This window comes from Charadrius vociferus, unplaced genomic scaffold, assembly GCF_000708025.1.
Source record: "Charadrius vociferus isolate BGI_N301 unplaced genomic scaffold, ASM70802v2 scaffold758, whole genome shotgun sequence".
Taxonomy (NCBI): Eukaryota; Metazoa; Chordata; class Aves; order Charadriiformes; family Charadriidae; genus Charadrius; species Charadrius vociferus.
This window is the reverse complement of record NW_009649934.1, coordinates 1,024,298-1,049,662: the sequence shown is the minus strand read 5'-3', so window position 1 is coordinate 1,049,662 and position 25,365 is coordinate 1,024,298. Positions and strand designations below refer to the sequence as shown.

At 37.6% G+C, this 25,365-nt stretch overlaps 2 protein-coding genes across 5 annotated transcripts in view; one reads left to right on the top strand and one right to left on the bottom strand.

The window, feature by feature from the left end:
- Positions 1–401, bottom strand: part of GNL3 (guanine nucleotide binding protein-like 3 (nucleolar)) — a 9,723-nt gene extending 9,322 nt beyond the window's left edge. Inside the window, exon 1 of the mRNA XM_009891286.1 lies at positions 272–401. Within this exon, the coding sequence (XP_009889588.1) occupies positions 272–401 (130 nt within the window). The remainder of the gene's footprint in view (positions 1–271) is intronic.
- Positions 402–3,432: 3,031 nt separating this feature from the next.
- Positions 3,433–25,365, top strand: part of PBRM1 (polybromo 1) — a 59,047-nt gene continuing 37,114 nt past the window's right edge. For 3 of the 4 annotated variants that reach the window (XM_009891242.1, XM_009891240.1, XM_009891243.1), the window contains exons 1-11: positions 3,433–3,573; positions 4,317–4,414; positions 4,990–5,137; positions 7,422–7,565; positions 8,269–8,385; positions 8,914–8,982; positions 9,760–9,858; positions 11,025–11,110; positions 13,688–13,786; positions 15,258–15,349; positions 19,992–20,208. In XM_009891242.1, the coding sequence (XP_009889544.1) occupies positions 3,433–3,573; positions 4,317–4,414; positions 4,990–5,137; positions 7,422–7,565; positions 8,269–8,385; positions 8,914–8,982; positions 9,760–9,858; positions 11,025–11,110; positions 13,688–13,786; positions 15,258–15,349; positions 19,992–20,208 (1,310 nt within the window). The remainder of the gene's footprint in view (positions 3,574–4,316; positions 4,415–4,989; positions 5,138–7,421; positions 7,566–8,268; positions 8,386–8,913; positions 8,983–9,759; positions 9,859–11,024; positions 11,111–13,687; positions 13,787–15,257; positions 15,350–19,991; positions 20,209–25,365) is intronic. The other variant, XM_009891241.1, reaches the window with a different exon arrangement.

The following is a 25,365-nucleotide window of genomic DNA, read 5'->3' as shown; positions in this document are numbered from 1 at the left end:
GCTCCCAGGGCCTCCGGAGCGGGGCCCGGGGCCGTGTCCTGGCCGGGGAGGGGACACTGTCCTGTCAGGCCGTGAGGGCGCAGACTGGTCCGGTGCCACAAAAGGTGTTTTTCTTTGTCTCTTTCTTCTCCGGCCAACAATAACACCTCATAAACCGGGCAGGGGCCCGCCGGTGGGGCGGTTTGGGGAAATTACGTGTTCTGCCTCTTTGTTTCTCGTCCTAGTGCTCATAAAACGATGGATCTGCTTTGCCTCTCACTTCTTCACCAACTTCTTGCTTTTATAGTGTCTGATTGCTGCTGTCCCCCCTCTCCTGTGTTGTGGCTGTTTTCAATGGGATCGATAATAGGGAGAAATTCCGGCTTTGTTTTTCTCCCTGTTTCATTTGCTAAATTTACCATGGTTTGTTGAGAATTTCTGTTGAAATGTGGCAGATCCCGATAATGATAAAATACTTTCAGTGGTATCTGTTGGATTTTAGCTTTTTTCTACTTGGAGGTGGAAGATGAAATGTGTGCTAGAACTTCCTTGGCTTGTTTTAAGCGTTTTCAATCAAATGCGTGTAAAACCTGCTCATTTAATGAGGTAATACTTTTGCTGATCAGTAGCAGTAGCACAGCTTTCAGGAGAGGCAATCTTCTACCCGTTGCGTATATGTTAGTATAAGTGTATAGTAGTCATGGCCAAAGCATTTCTTATAGAGATGTATATAGTTATGTGACGTTTTTATGGGTGATGTGAGCAATTATTAAGAGGATGCCCAAGCTCCTGTTGCACAGGAGGTGGCTTGTTTGTAGCGGTGGATGTTCTTGCTGTGACTGTTGAGTCTTGTGAACTAGCAGCTACGTTGCAGAAGGTGGTCTAGGAGACATGTTCTTAAGTAAAACAATACATTTCTGTGCGCAGTAGGATTATCTGCGTTTATGAGCATGGAGATCTAGAGAGAAGTTTGCATTCTGGAGCCTGACATTTGGTAGGAGTTTTAGGTAAGCAGTTCTCTCACTGAGTATTCATGATGTTGTTCAGACTGTGATACGTGTTTTGCACCTTCCTCAGTTATTAGAGGAGAAAAATGGTTTTTTGAGGCTGTGTACAGAATGGACAGGTTTCTCGATTGTACAGCGACACACCAACATCTGTGTATGGCTGAGAACCACAGCACACGTTCCTCAGATAATGGAAGTGCTGAAGCCTATATGCAATTTGCAGGCAGGCGCTGGTTGAGGGGTCCCCAAATCTGTATTTCAGGGTGGTGTTGGACTGAGTGTACTTTTGGGTTCCTGGGTGACCCAGAATTATTAATTCCAGTAGTCTCTCCTGCCTTTTTTTCACAACCGAGAACTTGTGTTTTCTAGCAGCCTCCCCGTCAGCATGCGCCTGGTGTTGGCCATTTGACACTGTAGCTTTGAGACAAAAGTTGGAGGCAGGGCCAAAAGCAACAGGGTGGTTGTCCGTTCCTGAGATGAATTGCCTGCTAATAAAGCACAAAGATTCTCTGTATGTGCGTGTTATGAAAATGTCTGGAGTACTGAACAGGAGAACAATCTCTGTGGGGTTTTATTGAAGACAGTAGTTGTATCAATAAAATAGAAGCAATCGTTTTGCCATAAAATGGATCTTTAGATTTCACATGGAATTTCTGAAAAAAATCAGATTTGGAGACTGCTTAGAAATTGAAACAGGTATATCTTTAGTGACTCCGTATGGCTGGATCCTTAATGTTGCTTACTTACGAGGATAAAAATCCACTCTGAAGGCTAATGGAGGTGCATCATCACTACAGGCTCTGTTAAATGTTTCTTGACCTTAAAAATGATTTTCTTATTGTTATAAGCACTGTACTACTACACATTCTGTAAGTTTTACCACTTTCTGGTTTTTACTCTCAGGTCAGATATCGCTTATGTTTACTCCCTGCTTGATGAATCATTCTCTTGCAAGTGGCTGTGAAATCCGTCGTATGTATTCAGGAACATTAGAGAAATGTGTTTTTACTGTAAAAATGATAGAAATGTCTAGCGTTTTGTGCACAAAATTACTTTGCAGAGTTTCTGCTAGGCTAAAAAAAGTTACCTTCTGTTTCTTCCTTTTTTCTCTCTCACTGTAATTATTCAATTTATTCTTCTATTTTCTTCTTTAATTATCTATATTATATTTATTATTAATATTTAATAATCTATCTATATCTACTATCAATTTTCTTCTGTCTCTCTCTTTCCTTTTTCTTGTCTTCCAGTTTTGACTCTACTAACACCATTGCTGATTTGCTACTCTTAGAGTGTTTGTTACCTTCTCCCGGTATCTGTACTTGCCCATCAGACACTATGAGGAGACTGGCTTTTCGAGGTGCTGGTTGTACTCTGGTAAATCTGGTAAATTATTGATTGCACGTGCACCATTCTCTCCATTTTTCTGCATTAGGCTTTTGCTTTTCTTTATCCTAACTATTAATTATTCTTGCATTATTCATTCATTGGTGTGCTGGAAATTAATTCTGTCTCTTAACATAAATGCTCTGATGCGGTTATGTTGTGCTGCCATACCTTGTAAATTAACTGAGTGCTTCCTAGAGAAATCCCTTGATTTGGTTGGAAAATGGGTTTAGGCTGGGATAAATGGATCTATTCTGTCTTCAGCCTTTGAGACAGCTACAAATAAAGATATTTTTATGATGTTGTCGCTGGAAGTTGGGAAAGAGCCAACAACTTGTTCCGTAAATCACCAGAGTTATTGGATGGTGGTTATTCATTTGTCACTGTTTGTGTTGATAAATGGAAAACTATGGCCAAAAAAGGAGGTGGCTTTTTCTACTTCTTGATGGTTTAGCCATTCTCCGACACATAAAGTGGGAGTGGTGGGTGACACGATGGTCCAGACCTTTTTTTGGCTTGAATCTAAGACAAGGTATTCAGTAGCCATTTGAATGTCAGTTTGTAAGACGTTTTGTTTGTGCGTTTTTTTGTTGTTGTTTGTTTGTGGTATTTGTTTTGGTTTTTTTTTTTTAATTTGACATGGAATGACTTGCTTTTACACCAGAACAGAGCAGTTGTCTCTGTACAGCTCTTTCCTTTAAAAGAGCAGTTCTCGCTTAGTTATCATGCAGGGGATGAAGTATCAAAATGTAGAGAGCTTAAGAATGTATCCTAGTAAGAGCTGCTAAATTCATCTTCATCACTGTGAGCCCAGGCTTTCTGACATTGCTGTCATCAGTGGCTATAAAACTGTAGGACCATTTTAATTTCCCTTTACTCCTGCCAGTTTTCAAAAAGCTGGTGTTTAGGGATATGGCTTAACTGAACTGTCATGTGTAACAAACATATGTGACTCATCCTAAAGCATTGCTAGCTTCATAGTTAGCTCTCACCAGAGAGTTTGGATGCAATGCCATGAGTTTAAGAACATTTGTCTTCATTATAGAAGAAGTTGGATTCCATGGGTTCCAAGAGGCGAAGAGCTACCTCGCCTTCCAGCAGCGTCAGCGGAGGAGACTTTGATGATGGCCACCACTCCACAAATATACCAGGCCCAAGCAGAAAGAGGAGGAGACTTTCCAATCTCCCAACTGTAGATCCGGTTAGTACCTTCTTATTATGCGCAACTTTTTCTTTTGGGGATACTATATCCCTATCTGGGAAATGCTGGACAGTAAAGTGAATGATCATATGCATTACATATACATTGGTCCTGAATCTGTTGCTGCTTTGGCTAAGCTTTGTTCAGAATCTGATTCAGCTTTGGCTTGTTCTTGTCTGCCCAGTTACATCTTTTTCTTTCCCATTTTCCTTTTGCTGCTTTTCTTTTTTTGCTGATGATTTTAGCAGATGGAAGGATATTGGAGAAGGAGCTGAAATCATAACACTGAGAAGTTGAGAGCTGTGTCTGAATAGCAAATGCAGAGAGAGATAAGTGGGGAATGGCACAGGCAGTGATTGCTGAAGTGTACAATGTCTCTGTTATACCTTTGAGTTAACAGTCTAATTTTAATTAATTGCAGGGCAGAAGAACCCCTGTCGTTATTTTAGATGTCTATAACTTGGAGAGAATTGTACTGAATTAATTTACATTTTGGGTGTTTTACTTAGGATTAGCATTGAAAGAAAGCTTCCTATGTTCAAAAAAATAAATTAAAATTCTGCAGTACGTGGCATACTTGTCAAGTATCATTCTAATATATGAGATCCACCAATTTCTTCACACTTCTGCTTTAGAGCACGCTGTGGATTGGCAGCTTGTCTTTCCCATTGTAAGCAGGCTTTGATTTGTTACCTCCTTAAAATTTTCTCCTTTTTCATTACTTTATTGTTCTTGCATTTTAGATTGCTGTATGCCATGAACTTTATAACACCATCAGAGATTACAAAGATGAACAGGGCAGGCTCCTTTGTGAGCTTTTCATTAGGGCACCGAAACGAAGGTAAGAGCATGGTTCTGGTTAAGCCTTGAACCTGAGATTTAATCAGGGAGTGGATATTGAGTAATACTGCAGCATTAATAGCTGTGAAAAATTTAAGCTGAATTTCTCATAGTTTCACACTGGTGTTTGATCTGAGTATTTGTTGTAATTGTTCAATGGGACATGCTAACATTGGTGCCCTTTTTCAGTCAAAAAAGAATACGCTGAATTAATTTAAAATGTTTCTTGTGACGCCTGCCTAAAACATCTATGTGTATGACTATAAAATATTCAACGTAAGTAATGGAATGTAACACTGAGGGCACATCTTGGGAAGATTAATAGAAGTGACCCTTGAAAATGTAGTAGATAAAGTAAGAGACTGAATTTTGTCTTAAACTCAGAAAATTGAGGGTGGTAACAGAATATGTAATACAGGAAGCCTACAAATAGATCACTGCCCAGATCTTTTAGCTGTAACAAAAATGTAGTGGAACTTTCTTTGTTTTATTTAGTCATAGACACGTACAAAGTTTAGTGCTGTGGTTTTGGTTTTACTGCTTGGAATATAATGCTTGTTTTTGTCATTGCAACAGAAATCAGCCAGATTATTATGAAGTGGTTTCTCAGCCAATTGATTTAATGAAAATCCAACAAAAGCTAAAGATGGAGGAATATGATGATGTGAATGTGCTGACTGCTGATTTTCAGCTTCTCTTTAACAACGCAAAGGCTTACTATAAGGTGAGGAAATACATATAAAGGCTCAAATTAATTGTAAAAGTGGTAGAGATATGTTCAAATTCTTTCTTGGTTTGGCCAAAAAACTTTTCAGGTTATCCTTTATTATTGTAAGAGAACAGCACACATTGCAGTTGTTTGCACATATTTCTGTAAGTTTGATCATATCTTTGTAAGATGTCCTACTATAGCAATTTTTCTGTTGAAAATTATAAAGTAATGTGGGGACGTTCTTCATGTAGTTTTCCAGAAGAGATAGAAAGCAAAAAAAGATGTAAACTGAGAAAAATACTCTTCTATAAAAGCCTTCCCATTTTACTACATGCTCTGTATCACCTTTTGAAGTAGAAAAAGATATTTTTTTTTCCCCAAAGTAAGAGTTTATAAACAACAGCAAGCATACAGTAGGAGAGTTGAATCTTCTAGTGCGCTTAAAAATATGAAAAAAAGGCATGCTGATTATCATGGTCAGGGTGATAGGTTGTGAGTCTATGTGACAGTGTATTTCATCAAGGGTGCAACCCCCATGTCCATTCCCCCAAACTGGGTATGTCTTTTTATTTTAGATGGTAATGGTTTTTATTGCAGTTGCCTTAAGGATGTGGAGAAAAATTGGATTAATCTTGTGTAATGGGAGGCTATGTTAAACACATAAAACAGTGAAACTGTATGGAGTGACTGAGGTGATACAGCAAATCTAAAACTGCTAATATTGCCTTTCATATGTCTTTGACTTTGGAGATGATCCAAATGACTGCTTTCTGAATAACCCAACCAGTGTAACCGTGTGTCATTCAGCAAAGCAATGTTGATTTTGTTTGTGCGTGTGTGTGTAGCTTTTTGAAAAACAGTCAGATTTATGGATTAATGTATTTGCACATTCTGGTTACAGTAGAAAAAGTACAAAGATTTCCAGATTCATTATGTACTCCTGAAGCTTTGCAAGGCTCTCACCCTTTAATGTTGGCTTTTTCATGGTTTCTACATGAGGGAGAAGAACTTGATGGCAGGAAAGAGCGATTAGAGGTTTACAAAATGGGTGCTGCCTGTGCCTACAAGATAGTGGACTCAAAATTATGCCTGTATCATAAAAATCTTGCACGTAGAATAGAAATGGGTAGCCATTATTCTAGGATGAAGGAATGTTTACATTTCCAGAGAAATACAGAGTTGTGAGCTGGAGGTATGGCACACAAATATAACCTCTTCTCTTTTCATCTTTTACCTTACCCACGCAGTTCCAATGACGCATATAAAACAGGGACAACTGATTCATCGTCAAGGTCTTTATTGCAGCAGATGTTTTATTTGCAATGCTAGATTAGAATGGAAACCTTTGGGTTTTTGGTATTTTGGTTCAAGTGTTACACTTTGTACCATCTTGCATTAATATAGAAGGAAGCAAACTAGTGGAGGAGAATACCCTTTAAATCTGTTCCTCATAATTAACATCTGGTCTCATGGTTTGAAAATACTTAAGCCTAATAAGGTAAGCTTAAGAATAGTTCTCGTGTTGGTTTCTCATTTGTATTACAAGCTGTCAAAGGCTGAGAGAGTGAAGTAAGAAGAGCATAATCTGCTCTGTACTAAGGTGACATATCTGCAGGGATACCTGAAATAGAGGTTAAGTGACAGAGGAAAGGGAAAGAAAAGTACATAAGAGTGGAAAAGCAGTCTTTTTTCTGAGTAATGTTCTTAAGTAGTAATGTTAATAGACACATGCTTGTCTGCCGCTACCAACTCCGTATTTACAAAACTTAATTTGCAGACTAATGCTTCTAGCTCTTCCAAAAAATACACCTAGGTGGGTACCCAGGTAGTAGCATGTTGTCAAGTTCTTGTAGCTCGTGTCAAATTCACAGTTAATGCTGAGTGTAGATCATTGCAGTGCTTTTAAAGATATTGGCATGTTTATTGTCATTCTTCTTCCATAGAAATTAATATTCAAGTGCCACATAATGACAGCAGTATTGGCTTAAATCACATTTCTGGCATACTGGTATTTAGTGTATTTTAAATATCAGTAGTGTTATGCTTCAACAGAACCTAATGATTTCTCCAGATTCATCTAATAGGCTGGTCCAAGCCTCAACCCAAGTAATTTTATTGCTAAGTTTTCTGAAAGACTGAGATGCTTTGGAGTGATAGATGTTATATTTTCTAGTGCTTATTGTGATTCCTAATGTCTCTGTTGAAGAACAACTGAAGCAGGAATTTCCCAGGTATACATTTCCTTCAGGTAAGAACGATCTGAATTTTGAGTAGAATGTTTGATTTGTTTTTGCAGCCAGATTCTCCTGAATATAAAGCTGCCTGCAAATTATGGGAGTTGTATTTGCGCACAAAAAATGAATTCGTTCAAAAAGGTGATGCAGAGGAGGAAGACGAAGATGAGGACGGACATGACAATCAAGGCGCAAATTCTGAATTAGTAAGTGTGGGCAAGACAGCTGCAGTTGGGTAGGCCATGGCTGTGTACATCAGCTGACTGAGAGGGAGGTTGGCCTCCATATGAGAAAAAACATAAAGTCTTTTCGTAGTTACATTATGCCCTAAAAGGTAGCTCTTAGAAGAGTTTATTACTTAATAATTTCACAGCACTGCACGTGTGTTTCACTTTGCCTAGCAAAAAAAGTTCTGACATTTTCTACATGGATAAAACGTGGTTCTGGTTTAGTTGAAACTAATATGATGTGTGCTTGATATCATGCCAACATTGAGGTTTGATGCAAGCAAGCTTCATGTCTAATGGCATCATTTTCCAGCGAGTGTCCCAATCAGTTAGTGCAGCTGTTCCTGTAATGTTCTATAAGCCAGATATGATGACAGGAAGTTTGGGCTTGTCTGGTTTTTGTAATGTTGGGATGCATGTTTTCATTAATGTTGACAAACAAGTCTGTTCTAACAGGATGTGATGTATGTCTGACAGTCTGCAGTGTAAATGTGAAATTAAAGTTTTCTCATGTGCTTTACCTAAATGCATGAACAATGTTGTTTTCAAAAGTCTCATCTGTGTTTTGTGGCTGGGTTTTTTTTCTGTTTTTGAAAAGGAAATTCATGTATTTCAGTACAACTTGGAAGTGCTTCACTATGGCTGCTATTAAAACTCATGGTGATTTTGTTTCTTCTATTAGTCATCTCCAGGTTACCTGAAGGAAATTCTTGAACAGCTTCTTGAAGCTGTAGCTGTTGCCACAAACCCATCAGGACGCCTCATAAGTGAACTGTTTCAGAAACTTCCTTCTAAAGTGGTGGGTGTTTTAGTAATAATTAGTTGTGTTCTAAGTTGGAAACCTGGACATTTATATAGCTGATGTTATACGTGATGATGGGCACACTCAGGATGCAGTTCTTCGTTGCTGTGTCATCAGTGGCAAACTCGAGCTGGTTTTAGAGCTTCCCTCCCTTCTTTGCTCCTACCCACTCGTTCCCAGCCCTTCATTGCAGATTTGGGCTTGCCCTGTTCTGCTGGTTTAGGCAATTGGGTTTTTTTGGTGCAGAGTTTTTAATTTTTAAAGTTTAACCGGCAAAACAAATACTCTGAAGACCCTCACCATGTATTTGGCTTTCAGACAGAACTGTTCCTTTATGTCAGTTTATTGATGAATTATAATTCCTTGTGTCTGCCTTATGATCTGGCTCACTCAAATTGAAGCCTAGTACTATGTTTATGAAGCTTACACTGTTCCTATCTGCAATTCATCTAATAGTTCGTTCTGTGAGCTATTAGAACAATAGCTTTGTGACTATTTAATATATAAATTATTTTTGTTTTCCAGCAATATCCAGATTATTATGCAATAATAAAGGAGCCCATAGATCTTAAAACTATTGCCCAGAGGATACAGGTACAGTATGAGCATATTAATGTGTCAGAGTATAGACATGTTTAACAGTAAGCATTCTAAAATTATTAGAAGCCAAAGTTCATGGCGGTAGGAAAGGCAATGTGTTTTTCCCCTGCTATTTAAAAATCTGAATGCTATGCTGATTTAATGTTCTGTCCTGGGTTAATGCTGCAGAAGTAGCTGTATTGAAGATCGAGCATCATAAACTGTAGTGTGCTGGCGTTGAGCCTGAATATTTTGGGTTCCATGATGGTTTAAAGTAGTTCCTTGGCAAGTAGTGCTCATGTAAAACATTGAAGTATTGAAGTTTGGTCGTGCATTATCATCACCTGCTTTTGTTCTAGTGCTATAAATAGACGTTTTGTACTGATGCATTTTTCATCTTACTTCTCCAGTGATTTGAAATATTGTTCTGTAATTCTAGCATTTTGTCTAATAGTAAGGGATCGCACATAGCCTAGCTGAACTAGCGAATAAAGGTAAAATAGCATTTTGTCAGAACCCTTCAAAATTAAGATAATCTAATGTATTAAGTATTTTTTTCAATCTTTTACTTAGCATTCATAAGCTCTATAAGGACTTAGCACTTAATGTTTGTTACGTTCTTTTTTGATGACTTTTCCCAGATACTTATCTGTTCTCTTTATAAATATGTTCTGGTTTTTCTATAAATGTTCCCTTTATTCTATATGAACTCCTGTTGCTTTTCACTATTGACTTAGATCTCATGATATCTGAAGATTGCCATTTCAACCAGTTCTGTTTTTTATTGTATAGAATGGGACTTATAAAAGCATTCATGCAATGGCCAAGGATATAGATCTTCTGGCAAAGAATGCCAAAACCTACAATGAGCCTGGATCACAAGTATTCAAGGTTAGTTTCAGTTGTTCATAGTTTAATTTGAGTTCAGATTTTCTTTACTAGTTTCTATGCTGATTAATCCTTATTGAATCTTTAGCATAAGGCCCTAAAGACTCTGTTTGCATTTTTTTAAAAAATAGCTATTAGTGGCTTTTCCTTTTTTTAAATTGCTTTTAGTATAATTGGGGTGTATGTAATTTTTTTTTTTTTCCTTGAGGTATATGATTGTTTCCAATTAAATTGTATCTCGGGAGATGAGTTACGTGACTTCATTAGAGGAATGGAGGATCCCTGTACTTGTGATTGAAGTTGAAATGGCTGAAGCTACAGGTTCAAGTGACAGCAGTAGTACTCAGCTGTTAACCTCTTTCCAGATTGCAGGAACAGTGTATGGTTTTCATCATACGCTTCAAAACCAGTCATGCCTTCTTTGAATAGTTTTGGAAGATCCTCTTCATTTTAGACATATTTTTGTGACCAAATTGCACCTCCTATCTTTTTCATCCTTACTTCACTAGCATTTTGTATGCAAGTTATCACATTGTTGTTTCCATGTACTCTGGAAATAAGAGTGTTCTAGTAGGAAATTCCTTTGTGTGCTCGGTTTTTAAGGGCTTTGTGGTGAGAGAACTTGTATATGTGTAACACTATGAAGTAAGTGGTTCTTGGACTTTTCCAATTGCACTTCTGTTTGGATTGTAGTTTCGGTTTCTCGCAACATTACTCACACTTGTAACCTCAATCAAAAGTTGTAATCTGTGTTTTGTGAACTGTTACTCTGAGTATCAGGTCCACGGGTGTAGAACGAGAGCGAGCAAGCGTTGTAAAGCTGGGTAATGGTAGTAACTTTTTGATTGCAAAGGCACAGAAACTCACTTGCCTGTTTAGTTCAAAGTGGTATTTGTGTATATTTGCAAATTGTTGGGTTTGTGTTTTTTTAAAGAATACAACAAAATATGAGCTTGGAGCTACTCACGTATTCTATTCAGTTTTTACAGGCCACTGTGGGTGTACTTCAGGCAGACTTTGTTCTATGCTTTATTTCTCATGCAAAATTGTTTTATATCTAAATGTAAAACTGCCTTGATTTTTGTTTTAGGTTTTTAGATAGATGAATATAGCGGACTATAACATTCTTCACTTTCATCATTAAACAAAAAAATTCTTTTAATTGACAGGATGCAAATGCGATTAAAAAAATATTTAATATGAAAAAGGCTGAAATTGAACACAGTGAGTTGGCCAAGTCAAGTCTCCGAATCAGGTACTGCAAATAGAGTTGTTCTTATAATCTCGTATAAAAATCTCTATAGACATTCCCTTAATTTTGCTGTGGAGGATAGAGCGGGAAATAATTGCTTGAAAACTTAGTTTATTGTTCTTTTAAAAATTATAAATTGTAAAATGGTTTTTGGAAGGAAACTTTATTGAAATACATCTGTGGTGAAATATTTCTGTGATGTACTTGATTATGAAAAACAGTGCCAGTGGATCTTTTATAACTTAAGCTATGGCCAACTTCTACGTGTGTTTATAAGTTAACAACAGAAAAGGAATAGTGAGGAACAAGGTGCTTTGTTGTGCTTGATTTATGGAAAATGCTGGATATTCTTGAACCTTGTTAGGAGCTTAGACATAAGAGCTCACAGTTAATTAGGTAGAGGCAGAAACATAGGAACAAGATGTCAGGCAAAAGGTATTTAGAGGGAAGTCCACTTTATATAAACTGTTGTTTGTAAACCAAGTTCTAGCCCTGAAAAGAGGCACAGGGTACTGAATATCTGGACTTATTAATCAGTGAAGCATAGATTTGGTCTTGAACAGGCAGGTATAAAACAGTGTTGATAGCTCTATTTGTTTCATGGAATGATTTTATTTAGGAAATAGCATTTTCTTCCTGTGAAAATCCATAGTGTACAAAGAAGTGATGCAGTCATTTTAGGAATTTCTTATCTGAAATGCAGTTAGTTTTTTTCTCGTATAAACTTTTTACCTACTTTTGAGTGTTACTTACAAGTATAGATACTATTTGCCAGTATGAGCTGTGTCATTTATCTAAAAAAATAAAGCAATGTCTAGCAAGTCATCTAAGGAGTTAGGAAACTCTTTACAAGATAGACTTTATTTGAGCTGTTTACTGGTGTTTGATGCTGGAAAATAACTGCTGTCATTTCCAGCAAAGGTTTGTATGGTACAACTGAAAACACTAGCACTACCTTACTTTACTGGAAGGCAGTCTAAATTTTTTTGTTGTCTGACAAATGTCTAGATGGTTTCAGTATTAAAAGTATTGCATAGAATTATTACGTGTGGAAAAAATGGAAGTTACCTGATTGATTTTTACTATTTGGTGCTTTGAGACATTCAACCTGTGAAGTGTTTTTTCTGGTTCACTTGCTCAGCGTTAGCATGCTTCCCATGTTTGGCTGAATCATTGCCGGAGCATAAAAAAATATAAAAGCAGAAATACTGTTAGGGAGTAATTCCTGACACATTTTAATAATTTTCCTTCTTGAGCGTATGTGTAGTGCCAGAAGACCTTGATTCTACAGACACTGAATGTTCATATGTGTTTGCTTGCAGTAACTAGAGTTACATATAGGCATATTTAAATTGTGATTTTATTTTTCTCACTATGTTGGCCATTGATGAAGTTCAGGATGTCACAAGTGTGTCATGTTTAATTTTGAAGCTTAACTGTTTTTCTTCAAAATAAAGCTGTTTGCACAAGAAGGGATGACAGATAAATCACACTGGTATTTGTTAGTTGAATTCCTCTCTTGCACTGCCAACCCATTTCCACTTCTCAGCTACCTTATTCTAGACGTTCTCTTATGTACTGTGTTCTCAATAGACCTGCAAATTCTGAAGTAATCTGAATGTCAGAATAATTGACAGCTCCCTCCTTTGTTTCTCTCACTTGGAAGACAAAAAAAAAAAAAGCCTGAAGCAGGCTACAATAATATTGGGCTGAACGCAAAGAAAACTTGTGGTGAGAGAAAAGTATCGTGAAAACCAAACCTTTCACCTGCTGTTCTGTATTTCCCCAGTTGCTATTTTTATCAAACCATTATTCATTTTTTGTTTCTTTCTCCTGAATCTGCATCACTATTCTTTTGTTTAAAGTCCTAACTGCTTAATTGTCTCAAAGGGGAGTCTTCTTTACCTATCGCTGATTTTGGTAAAATACCCTCGTAAATTCATTTAAAGTTAATTTACTATATTTTTCTTCTGAATTTACATCTGTTTTTCTTTGTCCTTGATGGATCAGACTCAAATTCATCGTAACGCTACTAACCTAAATTCTACAGACATGTTGCCTATGTGTCAAAAGTCATACTTTTCTATTGCAGAGTTCATTGTATCCTTTGTCATACTAAATTGCTCTTTATTGGTGCATTTAACTGTCCTCCCTTAAATAATGTGGCAAAATAAAGTTCCTTGACAATACGTACTGTCAAGCAACTTGACGCTAATTTTGTTAAGAATTGATAAAACGTGATTGGCTCTGTATGATTAGCTCTATCTGGGTGCTAAGGAACATTTTGTTGGCTGCTTTCACTGCTATTGTAGGCTGAGCTGTGTGTATAGCTATTAATCCTCAATCTAAATGTTGCCTTCCTCTGACTTTATAAACAAAAACAATATTAATGCTGGGGCACTAAATGTATCTTAGTATTACTTTACTTTTAGCTTTAAAACATTTTATATCTGTCTCTGAACCTTTTGGCTGATCTATCAAAGTAATTCTGTAAAAAGCTTTGTCCTTGCTGCGTCTTTTCTTGGGTCTAAGGTGGGCCTCTTTTTTCCCCTTTCCTTGGCTTGTCTCTTCTGCATTAAGGACTCCATCAAATTTGACTGCTTCCAAGCTGACAGGTCCTTCCTCACAGGGTAAAGGCAGTGTTGGTGATGAGAGAAATTCTTCTAACAAATATTATCGGTAAGTAAATTGTGGACTTAGAGGAAAAGCTGGGTCCTCATCATATGGAAATACTAAAATTTTGGGTTCAGTTTGGGTTTTTTGTTTTTGTTTTTGGTTGGGTTTTTTTTTTAGTTGAGAGTGCTCTTCAATATTGACTCAAATGCTTCTGAGTTTCAAATATATTTCAGTCAAATATCTATTAAGTATGATTTAGTAAGTTACTTTGCCATAATTACTCTTCCATATTTGAGTTTATATTTAGCATTTCAAAACACCTGTCACGAAATGCTCTGTATGCAGTTATTTCCTTAGAAATGTTCTGAGTATGTTAAGTTTCATGACAAAATAAAACGGGTGGAAAAAAACGTGGAAATACGTTGTAAATCTAGAAAAATTGTATTTGGAGACTAAAAAGAAATCATCAATAGGACTAAATAATTAAGAGAGCGATGGTGGAAACCAATGAAGCCTGTAACATGAAAGTATTGCATTTGGGATGCATTTATGGCAAACTTGCTGAGTAGGCTGGATTGCTGGAGGCTTTTGGGTTTTTTTCTTTCAGTCCTCATTTGAGAATTTTGGTACGTAGCCGAGGTCTCATGTCTGCAGTCTCTGCGTTGCTGTCTTGAACCAGTACTACTCCTGGCTAATTCCTTGCCTGTATACTCCGAAACCACGGTTTCAACCCAGCAGCTGCAAAGGTCTTTAAGGGTCTGAGCATTTGTACAGAGTTGGTGTCATTTTAAACAACCCACCTGCTTTTTCCCAGTCTTCACTTTGCTCCCACAGGGCAAAGCTGAGCCCATTGCTGGAGATGCCTAAAGAGCTGACCTAGTGAAAAAGCAGAGATTGTCAGGCGTAGCCTACGGTGTAGGTATGAAACGCTGTGCCCCAGGTTTGGGACAAAAGGGAGTAAGAGAGGGGTCCTGAAGAGAAGTCTTTGTGAGACCGTAGCCAGCATGGGCCCTGGTTCACTCCACCTAGAAAGCAGAGGAAGCTGCCTCACATATTCAGCACTCTGTGTGCTGGAAACGGCCAAGGTGGGGATGGGGGAAGATAGCATATACAGCTGACAGTGTGCGTAAGTTCCTTCGTGTAGACAAATGCCTGTAAAACAAGATCAAATACGGGAGGGACTTGTTACCATCTCCTTTCTTCCCCAATAATTCAAATACTCAAGTATTCAAAGTAGGACAGAAGGTTGCTAGCTTGAGCTCTAGCTTTCTGATTATGTGTCCAGTTTTTCAGTTTGATGGACCGCCTCTTAAAATAGAGCCAGCCTCGCGGGTCGTTAACAGTTTCCCTTGTTAAGGGCTCCAGTCTTTTCTTGCACAGTCACGTCTGTATTCCTGATAATGTAGACAACCGTTACGAGCTGAGCTTCACGTGTTTACTTAGACACTCTGGGTGACTGTTAATGGTTAACATGATAAGCCTTTTTTTAAAAAAATTTTACACATTTTTTCTTTTTACTTTTTCTCTTTTATAGTAACAAAAGGTCAGCCCAAGGGGATCGTTTATCAGCAATAACCATGGCATTGCAGTATGGATCAGAAAGTGATGAGGACGCAGCTTTGGCTGGTAGGAACTGAAATGCAGTTTATCTATTTATTTTCTTTAATTGAAATGTTTGGAATAAGCAAAATTATAGAGCTCCTGATATATTCAAATATCTTAATTTCAAAAATATTTTGCAGTGTTTAAAAACTCAGCATGTAATTCTGTTAAATCCAATCCCTGTTTCCTCTAAGTACAAATCTGTAAATGCACAGCTGGTAAGACAGGGTAGTCCAAACTTGCTTGCATGTTTTGAATTTAGCATGTGTGTTTCCAAGTATACTTATCCAAGCTTTAGGAAACTATTGCTTGGTTTTATTCCTTCTAATATGAAACAGAAGAGGAGGCACTGGGGGAAGACATTGGATGCTGCTTGCAGTAAAGGAGATTTTCAGTGCCGCAATTGTTTGAGAGAAGTCTTGCTCACACGGGCTTGTTCTCTCTTGCTCTCTTGTGCCATTGGGTCTTCTAAGTACCTGTGAGGTTTTATTTTTTTAAGGTGAAGGTAATCTATATGAGGTATAAGGATAGATAAGTGTTAGAACTTAATTTAGAAATATCTGGCCTAACCTAGCAGTCATGAAATCTTGTGTGAAGCTTTATGTTGAAACAAAAGCACACAAAAAGGCATGCCTTCATACAACATCCTTAGTTTCATAATAAGCATTCTTTAGCATTATACTACGGGCATATATGCCATAATATGTGCATTATATCAGATATTTCAGTATTGGTTATAAATTCTTATATGTTGTCTTTTAAGTTAGACTGTCTTGATAGTTACATTCTCAGTAACTTCCTTGCATTCATCTCAGAGCAGGTTTCCAAAATGTTTTTGTACACATACTGTTGTTTTATTTTTCACTTACATTTTTTCTGCATTGATGTGAAATGATGCATCTCTTCAATATATATTTTTGGGGCTTATATTTCACACCTGGTAATTGAATTGTACTTACCACTGTTTTCCAGTGGATGGATATCCTGTACAATTTTTTGGGTCATTTTAGATCTTGCTGCAAGCAAAAGCGTTTTTATTGCTGGTTAGCCCAGAGTTCAGTTATTGCTTCAGAGCAGCTGCATTCTGGGATGTGTGACAAGTATTTATTAGCTTGGTTCAGTGTGATTGTTAGCTGCTATTTTTGCAAATTGTAATTCTGTAAAACCACATAGTTTTTTAAGTCTTTGATTTAAATTATTGAAGTGATTTAACCACTTTCAGGTGCCACCTCTACTGTGGACATTATTGTCATTCTCATGGTGCCTTTCTTACGTATCTGAGATTTTTGCCTTGCTGCTCTTGAAGCTCTCCTATCTTTATTGTGTTCACCTAAGACTCCATGTCAATTTTTCTGGCAGCCCTCTGTCACCCTTAAGATTTTCTGTCCCTCCAACCATACTACTTGGACATCCTTATGCTTTCACTCTCTGGATGAAAAGGATTTTTATTTAAACCAGGTGGTCTTTTTATTAGTTACTCTGATATCTCATCTTTTTTCCTTCCTCTAACACTTGTTAAAAGAAGTGAGAACTAGACTGCATGACTGAACATGAAGAGAATTTTCTCCTTCTTGATACAGAGAACTAAATCTTCTTGAGCTTCTTGGATTGTAGCAGTTGCCTAAGGAACAAAAAATATCTGTTTCCAACTTGGAGTTTATCCTCACAGTTTCAGAGGGTGTCATGGTGTGATGGATCTTGTAGAAGATTTCCAACTGAAATGTACTAGGACATGAGCAGCTTCTGCAGCTCCCTTGCTCCTCATTATCAATCTCTAAAGGCAGGCATAGATGGTCATTATGTATTCCTTATTTATAAGTATTTCATTTTGTAAACGAAGCTATTTTATTTCTTATTATTTCCTTTAGAAAGGTTTTAAGACTGGATGCTGCTTTTGGTTTTACTAGCATCTATCTTCAGTTAGACTTCGAGCATTCATTGTTGTCTAGGTGCTTTGGGACCATGACGGAGACAGTGTTTAAAACAAATCACTTACTGAGTAAAGACTAATTTTCTTCCATATACATTCAAATACTGTCCTCTCTCTCTGCTCTTTTTCTGCCTCATCATTGAGTAAGAGTACATGTATATAATATATGCATTTATACCTGATAATAAAGCTCAGTTCCAATTGTAAATTAGATGGCTTTCTCCTTTTGCAGTGAAGTCAATTTAACATCACTTCGTTATGAAGCTGTCCCTTCATTAGGAAACAGTCACTGTGGTATGGAATGAACAGCCGGAAATATGTTTTGTTTGGGACTACTGAATGGCATATATTTTGTGGTTACAATTTACTGCGTGGTTGGTTTTTTTTTTTTTTTTTCCTGTATCTGCTAAGTGTAGTTGTGGTAACAGCTGCATGAAAGGGGAGTAACTGACTGTTACTCTCCACTGCCAGTGTGTGCTTGGTGGGGATATGGGACTGCGTGCTACTGCATATTAAAGAATCTAAAGTCTTGCATTAGATTGTTCCATAGCAAAATATGGTTTTTTTCTGTCTTCTGATCTGAATAATACGTTCTTCTTCAGCTCTTAAGATAACAGGTTTCATATTAGGACACACTATAATTTTCTGAATGTGTAAGAACATGTAACGTTTGACAGATCGCTTTTAAAGAACATACACATCATAATGAAAATGTTTATAGCTGTATTACAGTATTATGTAAACACTTTCCTTTTAGTGCCTGTTTAATCTGCTTAGATTTTTATCTTAGGGAATGCCTCGTATTGTACTTTCAATACAAAGGAAGTACATTTCTTAATTAGGGCATTGAACTGCTATGTTGCTGGCTGCCACGTGTCAGGGAACAGCAATATACTTGACTAGTTTCTTATTTTTTCTCTTTCATAAAAAACAAGTTCTGCTTTTTATATTATGCTTCTTACTTTTTGATGGAGCACTCAACTGAACTCTTTGAGTAAACAAACTGAACTGAACTGTTTGAGTTAAAACAAATCAAAGACAGTATTTTGCTGCATAATCTATTTTGGAAACTTACTTTACCTGTTAGCATTCTCTTAGCTATTAGCATTTATCTGCACGTTCGGGTTGATGTGTTAGGTACAGCAGAACATAGTGCTACCTCCAATCTTTTGTTTCTACTGGAGTTATTCTGTCCAGCTGCTGCTTTGTTGGCTACTGTGTAGTAGATGCTAGGCAATTAAGTGATGCTGGTTGACATACAGATACATTCTCTGATAATTAGGATAATTTTGAGTGTCTTTGAGTCGGTAATGAACATCTTTGTTATGTGTTTGCATCTATACTGAGATCTGCTTGTGTTTTAGCTTGCATCCAACTTTTCTGGTAGGTCCCATACGTCATACAGTCACATAGATCTGCAATGTCAGACTGCAGAGGGAAAATGATAGTACTGTGTTGTTATGCAGTCAGAGCATCCCCTGGCTTTGTCATTATTTCAATATGTCTTTACTGAACTTGGATAGAAAGTTTGAAACGTTGCCAGCCTCCACTGAGCAATAATGAAAATGCCAGCTGGAAACTTGGCGTGCGTGTTGGAGAACTGTCTTTTGTGTAGCTGAATTACCCAGTGTGTCATCTGCCAAGCTTTCCTTCAAACTTCAATTCATAAGAGGGGAAAAAGGGTGAATAATTTCACTTTGGTATGTGCAAAACCACATAGATTTTATGTTATGCTTGTCTGCAAGGTGCAAATGACACCATTTGTGCTACTGAGAAGCATGGAAGGATTGGTCATTTGTTGCTTCCTATCCTATGTTTCCACTATCAGCGTTTTTTCATTCCTGTTGTGTTTCTGTTACCCATGTAATGTTTCTCCTAATTTTATCTGCAGTAAACATTAGCTCTTCATAGCATTTCTTTCATTCATTCTAAACCTGAAGCACAATATATGCTTCATATAGATAACCAGAAAAGTTTGCTATAGAACTTGTAAATACTTTATTATGAAATGTTTCTGCTAATTATATAATAATTGTAAAATATTTATTCCTTCATTTTGCTGCATATGTTAGAAGTGCACCCTCAGGCTTTAGTGTCAGTTTTTTTCTGCTAAACTTCACAATTTTTGAATTGAGCTGTGATTAATATGGTCTAAGGCATTATAGAAATTTTGAAGTCAGCTTTTTGATATATACGCAAAATTTCATTTTTAATTTAGCCGTTTTGCTTAACTGGCTGGGCACCTTTGAAAATTCCAGCCATGGTTTGTCAATTTGTATTTTTGTAGTGAGCTCTTGTCAGATAGCAGAGTGGCAGTAGTTCAATATACAGATGTATTTGGCACAAAGATTAGTATTAATGGTTTGATGGGTAAATAAGGATGTAGCTGTTGTATAGGTAGTGTGTGGCTGAGTACTGCTGTTATGTAGTCTCATATATGAACACTTCTCAGCACGTGTCGGTGGCAAGGGAGTATTACAGTGACAGAAGTCTCATCCGATAAGCAAGATTGCAATACCTAGGTAAAGTGCTTTTTTTGTCAGCTTGAGCCTCATAAGATATATTTGTGATGTCCTTTTCTGAGGTATGAATCTGACTGCCAGAGTAGCTGAACACCCTCTCCTGAGGGACTGCTTTTTCTTCTGGTTTAGATCTTTATCCATTTGAAAAGTCAACCAAAAAACCCACTCTGAGTTGCCCTGCTGAGTTTCCTATTTTTCCTTTCTCTCTGTGCAGCTGCTGCTCGTTATGAAGAGGGAGAATCTGAAGCTGAGAGCATTACTTCCTTCATGGACACTTCTAATCCTCTTTATCAGCTTTATGACACAGTTAGAAGTTGCCGAAATAATCAGGGCCAGCTCATATCTGAACCCTTTTTCCACTTACCCTCCAAGAAAAAGTATCCTGATTATTATCAGCAAATTAAAGCACCTATTTCATTGCAGCAGATCAGGTAAGAAAACAGAATGCAAACTACATCTGGTGGGAAACTATTCAAGGGTTTCTTTTGTTTCCAGAATCCTATCTTGTGGTCAAGCTGTCAATACTTAATGCAGTATATACTGTCTTTCCTGTACATTTGGTTGCTTCTCGTTTCAACTCAGTCTACATCAGTCTTTTGATCATCTTCTATAGATGGCTGCCGTTAGGTTTATTTGCTATGAAGTTTCGTTCGTAATGTGCCTGAAAGGTTGCCATGTCAATGATTCTGAAGGCTCGGTGAGCAGCAGAGATGAAAGGTTCTGCAGAATCCCCCCACTGTTTTTCCTTGACCCTGATGGCTTGGTTACCTCTTACTGCCATCTTTTTTAAATTAATAGTCTTCAGCAGTGTGAATTGTAGAAAGATAGTTGCAATTACATTCCTTTTGTCTAGGTCACAATAGAACTGTGGAGAATAATTATTTTCATCCATGATGTAGCTAGCCTGAGCTGAAGTACCAAAGCAGTGCACCATTTATAAATCTGCGAGCCATGAAAGGTTCAATCAACTGCCAGTTGTTGGACTTAAAACCTGAGTGAAAAAAAGTGAGCAATATCTTTCTTCAGCAATCTAAGCTACGCTAATATGAGGGATATATGTCAGGGTCCTGAGTGCATTAATAGACCTTAACGGCACTGGCCAGCCGCGGGTGGCCCTGGCCTCCTGCCCAGTGGCCCCTGGGGCTCCAGTCCCTGCCTGAGCTACACTGCAGGAGTGCTGGTCCTCCAGCTTTAGTGAGTGAGGACTGGATCCTGACACTGTTCACGCGTTTGTAATCCACTCTAATACATAGATCTGTGAATTTTAGTTATACCATAACATGATCTGCTGGACTTGGTATAATTGTTGAATAAGCAGTGTCTTTGTTAAATCAGAAAGTAACAAAGCTGCTTGCTTTTTTGTTTGTTTGTTAATATGTCAGAGGGAATGTTCCTCGTGCTGGGGAACAAGTGTGGAGCTGCCACACTGGTTATCTATCCATCAGTGGGTTTAAAACATTTTTTCTTATGTCTTAGGACAGCTGTTGGCTTGGCAAAGAAAGTGTCTTGTCTTGAACAAAGCACAAAATGTACTTGATGGGGAAAAAAAAAAGGTGAAAGTGAGAAAAATCATTGACAGTTGTCAGGGAGCTTTTTGTCTGAATGTACCAAAGAGTATTGGCTCAAATTATGTATAAATGGATTTAATTGGGAGAGACCTTCCATTAAAAATACACTTTATATCAGTTATAGGACAAATAATAAATAAAGCTGCATTTCTGCTGTCCTTGCAGTGTAGGCAGGTTGCATCTGGCTATGTGAGCAGTACAGAAATTTCAAGCAAATGTATGAAGAACTGTAGAAAAAAATTACTTATTGCCTGAGTGCTTAGAAAATAGAGTCTTTTTAGAAATAGCATTTATAGTTCAAAAGTTACAGTATTTATAATAGTCCAGATTCTTTTAGCAAATTCTGAAATTCAACTCCTCCTTCAATTACTATGTAATCTTAATTTCTTACTACACTTAAAAAGCCTTGAAGTCATGCATATGTGTACTTGACGTGCTTTAGGGAAGCATGGCTTTACTGATATTGCAAATACGTCTTTAGGTATTCAAAACTGCCACTCATTAGGGGTGGAGTTTTTTGTGGGGTTTTTTTTTTGGTGGTGGTGATGGGGGGTTTTTTTTGTGTTTTGGGTTTTTTTGAGAGGTACATACAAAGAGCATATCTTCTGTTCACAGATGGGGACAGAAAAGTTAATTGTCCTAGCAAAGTGTTGAGGGTGTTGGAGTAAAGCCTGGTATTCCTGTGCCATATATGTTTTGCTTTGGCATCTGGCTGCCTAGGCTATCCTGCCAGAGTGAACTGTGAAATGTGTGGCCGTTGCAAGTTTTACAGCTAGTCATATATTTCAGGAGTTTGTGTGTGAGTTAAGTGCAGAAAACCCTTACAAAATAATATATGATGTCTGGAGGGAGAGCATGGGTATGTTTTGTTTTAATGAGATGTACATTATACCTATCCCAGCCTCTCGATCACTTTATGAGCATGATGAGCCTCAGTCATTTGAGCTGAGTGCTGATCCTGAGCTGTTTCTGGATGTGGGAGGTAATTCCACTGGTGGCTTTAATTTTCTGCTAGTTTCCTCCTGACTTGCTCTTTACAGAATCACAGAGTAGCTGAGGTCAGGAGGAACACCATCCGGTCCAACCCCTGGCTATAGCGGGGTCATCCAGAGCCAGTTGCCCACGGCTATATCCAGTTGGGTTTTGAGTATCTCCACAGATGGAGACTCTCCAACGTCCCTGGGAAACCAGGGCCAGTGTTTAAACACCCTCACAGTGTTTAAAAAAACAAAAAAACCAAAAAAAAACCAAAAAAAGTGTTTTATTTCAATTTTTTTTTCTTTTTCTCATATTCAGATGGAATTTCATGTGTTTCAATTTTTTCCCAGTACTTCTTGCCCTGTTGGTAGGCACAGCTGAGATGAGCCTGGCTCCATCTTCATTCCCTCCCACCAGGTGCTCATGCACACGCTGATGAGACTCCCCTGCCTCAAACAGGACAAAACTCACCTGTAGAACAAGAATATCTTGTTTAAAAAGAAAGGCATGACACTGTGAAGGCCGTGACTTTCAGATGTGGTAAAAGCGGGTGGTGTGGAGGTTACTTTGCAAACTTAACATTGCTGGCGAAAAGTCATTCTGTAATTACAAATGGCTGGAGGAATAGTTGGGAAATAAGGCAGCAGAGTGTGTTCAGTTACCCGGTACGTGCGTGCTAGATCCTGGCTTGCTTACAAGAACTGTGTTCTTTATTAAATTTTACAGCGTTGGTAAGTGTGATCCCTAAGGCGAGTGGGTCAGGATTTTCTGTGCCAGAAGAGGGAAGCGCTCCAGAGAATTCCCTGGCAGCAGTTCTCTGCTAATACACACGTGAGGCCGATGGGGGTGCGCAGGCACTGAAATCGTTATCTTCACTGGCACGGCCCAGTGTCTCCAGGAGGCTGGGGTTGTAGTTGAGGTCTAAAAAAGTGTGTGGATCTAGTGTAAAACACGATTGGTTTTGTGTGATGTCTACTATTTGAGGATTTGAAATGCGTTTGTCTTACGATCGTACATCCTGTGGAACAGTTGTCTGCGACACAGGAATTTAAATGTTAGATTTCACTGCACTGGGATGTGTTTCAGTCTCCTGAAACTGTGAAATTTGTGGTGGTTCTTGTTGCCTTTGGATTAATTATTAATTATTTGAGTTGAGTTTATAGTAAATATGATCTGGTCAAGCATATTTTTCCTTATCATTTAACCACTTCCAGTAATGGCACATAAAGCAGTGGAACATACCTTGAAATAATGGAGACTGCTGTCTGCGTTAAACCCTGAATAGTTTATAGATATTTTTTTTTTTTTTTTAATAACAGCTTAAGCCCAATATGAATTAAGTTCTTAATTAAAAAAAATATATTAGTGTTTTATTATTACATTGACTTCAGAAAAATAATATGTGGCTGTGTTACTGTTTGCTTAATCTGTGAATGGGAAAATACTCTCTGCAGAGAAAATTATGTCTCTATAATATGTAGAATACCTTGCAAATTTGCACTTTATCTGAGATTTAGCAGTTCTTTCATTTCTTTTTTCACTTAATATAATTTAATATTTGTTGAATGTTGTACGGTTTTAAAATCTTCTGTAAGTATAACCAATTTTCCTACCTTAGCAACTACTTTCAGTACATATCATAGGTATGGCCTTTATAAAATCATGGGTTCAAGTAAAGAAGGTTCTGACCGTACTTTATAAAACGATTATTTCATTCCTTAAATAGGGCATTTATCAAATGCGTCTGTTGCATGCATTCATTTGTTACACTGTTCCCTCCCCCTCCCCCCCCAAAAAGGCTGGACTAGTCTCTGGACTTCACAATTTCAGAACAAGAGAAACGAAGTTACGTGATAACTGGTTTTAGCCTTGTATTTGAATTTTTTTTTTCCTTGGGATTTTTTAGGCGTAGTGTCTGACTAATAAGATGGATCTTTTGATTATATGGAGAGAGTATCTCGCTGTTTTTCAGTTCTTTTGGACGTTTCACCTGGAAGGACTGATGAGTTTCCAGTAGACCTTTTAGGGAGTTGAGTGCCAGCTTACTGTATGGGTTTTCAATTACTATTCTGATTTTGACCAAATTAAATGTCATGCCAGTGTTGTTTTAGGCTTAGTGGCCTCATTAAACTGTAACCTAACTTTTAAACTATTTTTATTCTCATTTTGCAAAGGTCATTATGTTTAAAAGGATATTCTTCCAAGTTTCACTTCTTTCAAGCTTTCAGGCACAATCGTATCACCATCAATAATTTCATAGAAATTTCTCTTGGTTTCTGGTGTATAAAGTTAAAGTGTAGTTTTTAATATGTTGGCAGTGGCTTGCTGTTGAATCGAGCCATGGATTTCGTTAGTTTTAGCCTTGCTTAGCAAAATAAATTGATGTTTATAAAATTCTTTTCTTCCAGGATTGGTGAAATGATTTTTTTCTTTTTTAAATTGATCATGAAACTGCATTTCATACTGTAAATTCAGAATAGGCACGATACATGAGTTCTGCTGATTTTGAGGATAATTAAATCTGTTCAAAGTACTTCTGTGAATCACCTTCTTGATTAATCATCCCATTGCTTGCTGACAGCAAGCACATTGAAGAGGTAGGAGGTTATTTGCAGACTAGACCAGGATTACTTTTCTGCCTGTGTATTTTTCATTCTTTATGTGTGAGGTTGGAAGTCGTCTATCTTTCCAAACCATGTGGGCTAAGTCTTGATTTTTACTTTTGTTGCCAAGCCTTTCATGAATTCAACTGTGAATGTGGGTTGTTTGCTTAAAATCAGGTGGGCTGCACCTTCCTTATTTGGTTGTGGATAAACAAATGCGGATAGAAGCAAGATTTTATTTCCTGGTAAGCTAATTTGGGTGATAGCTCATCCTCCCTTTTTAAGCCAATGTTTCCTTTTGTCTTCTGGCTCTAGGTTAAGATTTAAAGGATTAAGAGATAATTAAGCTGCTTTTCTTCACTTGTGAGCTGCTGCTGCTAGGGCCTTCACCTTCTCCATCAGCTAAAAGATTTTCTTTCTACAGGGTCAGGAGAGCAGA